This window comes from Manacus vitellinus, unplaced genomic scaffold, assembly GCF_001715985.3.
Source record: "Manacus vitellinus isolate BGI_N305 unplaced genomic scaffold, ASM171598v3 scaffold_17_pilon, whole genome shotgun sequence".
Taxonomy (NCBI): domain Eukaryota; kingdom Metazoa; phylum Chordata; class Aves; order Passeriformes; family Pipridae; genus Manacus; species Manacus vitellinus.
The window spans coordinates 719,689-727,829 of record NW_021939256.1 but is presented as its reverse complement, the minus strand read 5'-3'; the positions used below and the strand labels follow the sequence as shown (position 1 = coordinate 727,829).

Genomic DNA, 8,141 nt, shown 5'->3' with positions numbered 1-8,141 from the left:
TAGCCATGTATCAGCATTTGCAGTTCTGATCTCTTGGTGCTAAACTATTCTAAAATCAGTTTTGCTATATCACCATTCAAAAAACCAGAGCTAATGAAGATGCTGGATAAAGAAGCACATTTCATAAATTATACTAACCTCAGGTAATCTGCAACATCTAAATAGACTTATAAAATGTTCTCCTTCTTTGCAACATACCCAGTTTTGGGTATCGATATTTTCACTTAGCTATGATATCACCTTTTACTTAGAATAGCATCTTTTATCCCAAAATGTGGTCACTCCACCTACCTGTAGGATGAAGCCAACTATACACAGTGAAGAAGAGAAACTATACAAAGCCACACAAAACATTATGAGAAGAAACTCAACCACAAGAGCAAGGAAAACAAAAATTCAGAAGAATCACATTATCTAGATTAGTATCTGGCTAGTAAATTTGGGTTAGTGTTCTGTTCTCATCCATGGACAGAAAAGGACCCTGCTTTTAAATTTCAGTGAACAGATGGTGAAATCCCACTTCCCGCTACTTTCATGCTGGGAGAGTAACTCAATACTGCATCAGCCAGGAGACCAAAACCTACAGAGCTGCAAGAATACACCACATGGAAACTGGTCTCTCCTTGGAGGTCTCCTAACCAGGACCCTTGCTATATTATTTAAAGAATATCACACACACTCAAATTTGAGGTAGTTTTGGAAATTTCAGGCAGAAGCTGACGCACTGTGCTTGATTAGACTAACACAAGATAATATGTATATTTTTATGCCTTTATACTTAACTACAATTGCATTTTAGTGTCCTCCATGATAGGGACAGATTATATTTTGTCACGATTACCAGTGTAACCATACAGAGAAAGCCGTAACAAAGTTATGTTGCAGAAGACATTAGTTAATAACCCACTAAATACTATTAAAAAAAGAAAAAAGGTCATTTCATTCAGGACTAATATCATCAGTATACAGACCTCCCAGATTTGCGGTGGTTTGCATCAGCTTCAAAAGAGCAATACAGAAAAGTGCACCAAAGTAGAAATCAAACCTGGAAAACTAGGCAAACCAAGATCATCTGCTCTGAGAACAGATAAAGCAAACATGTGAACACCAGTAATGTAATGCTGGAAAAAAGGAGCTTTATACATCTCTGAAAAGAATCACACACAATGGATTTTGGATACATCACAAAACAGGTATACAGGCTTACAGAGACTACTACGGGTTTTTAAGATCTTACATGTCTTAAGACCGGTCCTGAAAGGCTATGTGCTCTCTTCCATCCAGTAGCTTTAGGAGCTATTCATAGAATAGCACAAACTTACTTTTGTTGCAGTCTCATTGAAATAAAGAACAAATAAACCTGAAAAAAACAATTCTGGGAGAAAGAATAACTCTGTTTTAAACTGTGTAATTTCTTTTTTTAAAAGGAAACTTTTTGGAAATAAAATATTTAAACAAGAGTGGAAAGAATCCAAACAATAAAGATTGTGTTGTCATTGTGCTTCATTTTGTTAAGCAGGTGAAACATCAGACCCCTCCAGTTTTCATCTACTGCATATTTCAGTCGTAGAAAGTGTTACATCAGCATAGTCACCAGGTAAAGCTCCTGGTTTACTCTTAATGGACTTTCTTCAGACACTGGCACAGATGATGAGTGATTGTCCAACTCTGAAGCTATCAGAACTGAACGGATTTAGCAATGTCATAAACACCTCTCGAGGGAGTCACCTGGTGTTGAGAACTCACTTTACATGCCATGTTTCAAAATCAGGTTTAATGGATTTACATTAAATTCAAACCCACTTTAGAGCTATTATTTCTCCCTTTCAACCTTTTCAACCACTACTGCAACGTACTACAGCATATTTTATAATCACATGTTTGCAGGCCTGTGGTAAAGTAAACAAAACTTCAAAGGGTTATTATTTAAAGACTCTGTATTACGGCCATAGGCCTGACTGTTTTTCTTCCTCACCACCCCTTGGGTCCAAAGCACATAATCATCCAGTAATTGAACTGAAATGTCTAAATGGCTAGATCCCCTGAAGGACATAGGTAGTTAGCAGCAAAGAAAGTAAGGGACGTTTTAAAAAACCCTCATGGCATTTTCCTGCACTACTTAGAAACACGGTGTAAATGTAACTGACCCGGACCTGATGGGCTTTTGCAGAGAACACAATAGTGCATAGATATTTCTGGGCTTGTAACTAAAGATTAAATGTCGAACTGTGCTGTATTTGAAAGTGAAGATCTTATATTTAAATTACTTTCAGAAGAATTGAGAAGAAGGAACAGAAATATATACACGTACACAGTAGTATATATAACACAATAGTATCACTAATACCATGTGAAAGCAAACCCCTCTAGGTCCTCATATTTAATAGCCCCTCCAAAAAGTGTAATGGATAGCAGATCCCAGGTTTTCATACACTGTAACTGTCAAAGCACTCAGGAGATAGAGAAGTGAAGGCTCTGACAGCTCTCTTTTACATTCTAAATGACATCTGCATTCAACAGAACAGAAATAAAGATTAAGGGAAACACCTGATATGATAGCACTCAGCTTACCTCAAAATGCAATATTTAAAAAGTACAGAGAAACACAGGTCTGCCTCCTTGTACTGTAAGTAAAAACTGGTGTCAAAGCCTCAGAGGTCTTCACCACTGCCAGAAAGGCAAGCACCGCAGCATTCAACAGACTGCAGGGGCAGAAGCCACAGCCTCTGACTATGTAACTGTTGAAATCAAAAGGTGTTTTGTCGGAGAAGGAAGGGAGGAGACGGTCTTTGAACACACACAGAAAATGGCTACGGGTACAGTCATAGAGCATAGGGAAACTGACTTGGTTGAAACCTTTGCAGCCCCTTCTTGTACCTCAGTGAGGAGCAGAATGCCCCTCACTAATTGCCGGGGCCCCGCTGGTTCTGTACCTTTCGCAGCGCACACCTACTGCAAATCTCTTCCGAGAGGTTATCACTATTACGGCTTCGAACGAAACACGTCAGCATCCAGATCACGAGAGATGATTTCAAATAGATTTTTGCTGGTTGATTATATAAACGATGCCTCTTACAGCTGGAATAACACCTCAAAGGCAATATAATGACGACATGACAATGTATGTAAATCAAGAACTGCATGTGGGTTTATTTTACACTTGAGAAAACAGTGGATTTAATTGTGTGAACCAAAATGTACTGTACAATATTAATGATAAAACATCAAAATGTATAATTCATAGTGCATTGCTTGCTTTATTTTTATTTATTTATTTTTTTTGTCAGATAGTTCCTTTACGTACATGCATCTGGAAAGATGCAGGTGCCAGTAAAATTCCTCTATTTATATCAAGCTGCAGGAACTAAATTTTATTCAAAAAGTGTGGTTTTACATTATATACACAGAAATTGAATATAAAATGACAATATAAAAAGTTAAAAGAGAAAGCATACAGCCAGAAGGTACAAAGAAAGTTGAACAGTTTAAAATGGTACGATATGTAACATGTATTTTTTTTAAGCTGATGCTGGCAATTTACAAGGAACAGAATCCAACATTTGCCCCATTTTTTTTGTTTTCATTTACCAATGCAGCACACTATAGAAAGGTCAGCTTGTACCAAAGCTTAACATTTGTAAATAACTATAAACTGCAGTATTTTACAGGAAAAAAAAAAAAAAAAAGGAAAGAAAAGAGCATTTTTACATTTGTTTTAAATAACAGCTTGCATACTTTTTTTTTTTTTTTGCCAAAAAGTGGCAATTCTCAGCATCCAGAGGGTTTGGGCATAGTGGCAACTTGGTTTGCTTTTTTTTAATTATTATTTAACTTATACAGTTGTGGCTTCCTAACCCCTTGAGTACTACACAGCTCTCCTTCTTCCAAGGACTGCATGCACAATATCTTCACAAACCAGTTCTGCATTAAAAAAAAAAAAAAAAGAAGCTCATTCATTTAAAAAAAAAAAAAAAAAGTCCTGCTTCCGACACAGCTTTTATTTGAATGAAATGCCTTTAAGTCTTTTGGTTTGGTTTGGTTTGTTTTTCCTTATTTACTTATTTTGTCACTGGGAAAGGCACAGAAATGCTATTACAGTTCTCAGAGGGTTAAAACTTGACACTACCAGGTTCTGTGACCTTTATTGTCATGGCAACTTTGTAATTTTAGGATGTCTCTTTATCATTGTTCTTTGTGTCTTTCTTTACGGCTAAATTAATGTCTCTCAATAGTGTCTCCCACTATATTCTACAAAAGATAGCTTAACATCAAGGACAGATGTAGAAAATAAAGGTCAGACTTTGACTCACAAAAAATAAAAACAGAAACAAAAAATAACCATGCACAGACAAAGAGCATATAAATATAACTACAAAATAAGTGTAAGAAAACCCAAGGTCCAGATAGGCAGTTCAGCAACAAAAGTAAGACTGATTTCAGAGGCTCAGGTCAGGCCTAGTGCAGTACTATGAAGAAGTTTAGTGCAATGTTCCTGTGGTCACTTGCATACCTGGCTGCTTACCTGGACGCTATTGTTTTTCTAACTCAGTTACATAGATCAGATGGTCCTCTGGGGACTTGCCATGTGTTTTACTAAGGTGCAGTTTGACTGCATGCTTGCTTGCAAAAGTTCGGTTACAGAGCTTACATTGGAATGTGGAGCCTAAGTCCTCCTCGGCAATTCCAAGTGAGCCCAAAGTCTTGTTTGCGAGGACTTTTGAAACATTCTGCTGTTCTTGAATCTGATTAAGTGGCAACTTTGACAGATCCTTCAAACTAAACCCTAGATGTGTCTCTAAGTGACTTACATATGTAGAAGCAGTCCTGAACTGAGAGGCACAATCATTGCAAAAGAAAACAGGGTGTCCTGTGTCCAAGTTCTTTAAAAATTTAGTTCCACCTGTCCTCCTTAACTGATACTTCACATTGGCCAGCCAGTGGCTAATTGTGGTCATGGAAAGACCAGTAAACTTAGAGATGTGTACCCGCTCTTGTGGACCTAGGTCCGACATAATGTATTTGCCTTCTGGGGTCTCCCTCAAGCTGGAAGCAAATTGGGCTTGAAGGATCAGAAGATGCTGAGGGTTCCAGTTGGACTGCCTGCCCTTCCTCTTGTGTACTGGTGACAGTTCATCCAGAGCTTCCTCAAAACTGCTCCCGTCAGCATCAGACTTCTCTGACACGGTAGATGGAGTTGAAGACTTGGGTGTCAAACGCCCCGTGAGGTTCTTCACCATATCGGAAATATCCAGCAGGGCACTCTCCCTAAGCGGGGATGAAGCAGAGTCAGCCACACTGGAAACAAGAGGCTTGTTTTTGGACTTGGTTAAATCAATAGGTTGATCACTGTTCTCATAGTAATACCGGTCAATAGCATCAGCCTGTTTGACTGGTGTGGTCGGGTAAATGGGTTTGTCCAACATGCTGTTGCTAATTTTGTACAGCATGGCCAAAGGGTCCAGAGAGGGGCTTACTGGCTTAGAAATTTTGCCTAAGTGGGTATTCATAATGGACTGTAAAGCACTCAATGGATTAATGAAGGATGGCTCAGGTGAATGATCTGTGATAATTCCTAAATTGTTACAGCCATTTGCAACCTTTGTTTTAAGTGGCTCTGTACCGTTTGGCGTATGTGCTTCTGATGGACTATCCTTTTTGACCTTTTGAACTTCTGACTCAGAGCTCTTCTTCAGCTGCTGTTTGTTATTTATTTCTTCTGCTTTTGGGAAGTCCTTGTTTTCTTTAGCAGCAGGTGACATAGGTTTGACTGGAGAACTCTTCTCTTTCTCCAAAGGCTTTTCTTCCTTCTTCACATTGATTTTACCTGTAACTTTCTCCACTAGTTCTTCCATAGCAGATACATTGCTCTTGTGAGGTGGGGGTGTGAGATTGCCCGGGGAATGGATGAGTGCGTTGTGTTCTGATGACAGTGATTTTACACTGCTTGCGTAAGATGGCTGCATTTGAACACTCTGCACTGCTGGCTGAAGGGGCTTGACTGTTCCCGGGAGCTGGTAAGCTGCATGAATACTGGGATACCCTCCCCAGGAAGGGGCTCCATTCTGAGCTTTGCTTATAGCTGTTGTCACTGTGTTCTCCAGGGATTTCAGTATGTCTATTCCGCCTTTGGGACTATCATCTAGGTCCTCCTCTCTGAGGTATTGGTACAAAGTTGTTGGCTCAAATTTCTCTGTAGAGTCCTCATTCTCTTCTTTAATCTTTTTTTCTGTTTCAGTGACCACCACCTTTTCCTTCTCTAGGTCTTTCTTTTCCTCCGAGTTTGTGGAGCCCGCTGGGGAATCAGGCTGCTTTTTAATGTTGGAGGCTGGGAGCCTTGTGTGGGTAGTGGGTGGAAGAGGTATAGACTGTATCTTCTCCTCCACCACAGGGTCCAACACTAGCTGTTTGCCTTTTTTGGAAGCAGAATTGGTCACCTTCAGGAAATGACCAGTGACCATCATGTGAGCAGTGAGCTGCTGCAAAGTGTCATGGGAACTGCCGCATTCCATGCATTTCAGTATTTGGGCTTTGCGTGCCTCGAACTGCCAAGTGTAGCTAGCACCATTTTGATAGCCATAGCGGTTGTTTGGAGTCACGTAGGGATTGGCAGTTTTCTGATCCTTTGCAGACTCACCCAGTGAAGCTTCTGCAGTGATCCCTGTTGGCTCAGGTGAACAGGGTGAAGCTAAGTCCTGAAGTGCTCGCTTTTTGGTAGAAGGGACCAATTTCGTGATGGCTGGTACTGGCTCCTTCAGAGGCACTTTCTGGTAATGCTTTGTTTTTATCATATGGACACTGAGGTCTTGCAAAGACTCAAACGAATGCCCACAGTACATGCACTTCAGCACTTTCTGGGCATCCTCTTTGCCTTCCATTTCCATAAGTGATCGTTTTCTAGGCTTTGACCACCGTTTAGTCTTATCAGCTTCTTTATCTCTGTTGTCATCACGGTAATGTCCAGTTTCATTCATGTGCACTGTTAGCTCCACCAGTGTGTCATAGGCTGCACTGCAGTCTTTGCATCGGAACTTGCTAGCACCGGTGAACACAGACCCATAAAGTTTATTGTTTTGCCGGTAAAGCTGTACTGTGCTGAAAAGACTAGGCTCTGGGAGAAGTCCATATGATGAGGTCTGCTGCAAAGTTTTAGCTAATGCAGCTTGGTGCCAGTCATATCCTGAGCCACCACTGTTATTATTACTGTTACTAGTATTACTGGTGGTTGTACTGGTGCTAGTGTTGGTACTGGTAGTACTAGTATTCTGGGAATTGGCATTGGTGTCGGTATTGGTGGTGTTTTCATTCTGGCTGATTCCATTGTTGCTGGTGGTTGGATTGGATTTCTTTAAGTCCAAAGCTAAACTGGACCAGCAAGTCTCTGAAAGTAAATTTGCATACACAGCTTTTATTTGTGCCAAGCTGTCCTGTGGATAGGAAACATTGTCTGTGCACTGAGGATCCTCTTTCTCTTCTTTAGAGGAAGTGCTTTTGAAATGGGCCAGCTGATCGCTGTTTTCACTAAACGGCGAACCATAGCCTGCATCCTGATTAGTTGCAGTGCTGACTGGGGAGTTCTGGTAGCTTTGAGCCTCTTTGATCTCCGCTTCTTCATTGCACAAATACTCATTCTCCTGGATGTCCAGAGACAGCCCATCATCTTCCACGCTGTCTTCATCTATTTCTGCTGCTTTCAATTCCTCCTCAGGAACATATGCTAAAATACAGGAGAGGAGATAGGGGGTGGGGGGGGGAAAAGACAAAGTTATCAAACACGCACATTTTACATTGCTGTCTTCTGTACTAAAAGCAGTAAGCATGAAGACAAATTTTGAAGATATATCCAGAAACCAAACTCACCATCACTCACACCCTCCTCCTTTAAATCCACATACTTTGTCATGGTTACAGTTTGATATCAGTGATACCAAAGAATAAACTTTGACTTCAGGGGTAAAATATGTGCCAGGACCAGAGCAGATACCATAATATCAAAACCAAAATCAAACAAAGAGCCTACTAAACTAGTTTTTATCAACTTAAAAAATGACCTGGTACTGAGCTATATCTACTGCACTACGTATGTATGTGTAATATGTTGCAGCTGACCTACACCCCTCAGACCAAGGCACTCAGAATCACTG

At 40.3% G+C, this 8,141-nt stretch overlaps 1 protein-coding gene across 1 annotated transcript; it reads right to left on the bottom strand.

Moving 5' to 3' along the window:
• Positions 1 to 3,124: 3,124 nt before the first annotated feature.
• On the bottom strand, positions 3,125 to 7,817 carry TSHZ1 (teashirt zinc finger homeobox 1). The gene has a single exon (XM_029958885.1). The coding sequence runs from the start codon at positions 7,815 to 7,817 to the stop codon at positions 4,530 to 4,532; it is 3,288 nt and encodes a 1,095-aa protein (XP_029814745.1). The 3' UTR covers positions 3,125 to 4,529.
• Between the last annotated feature and the right edge of the window lie 324 nt (positions 7,818 to 8,141).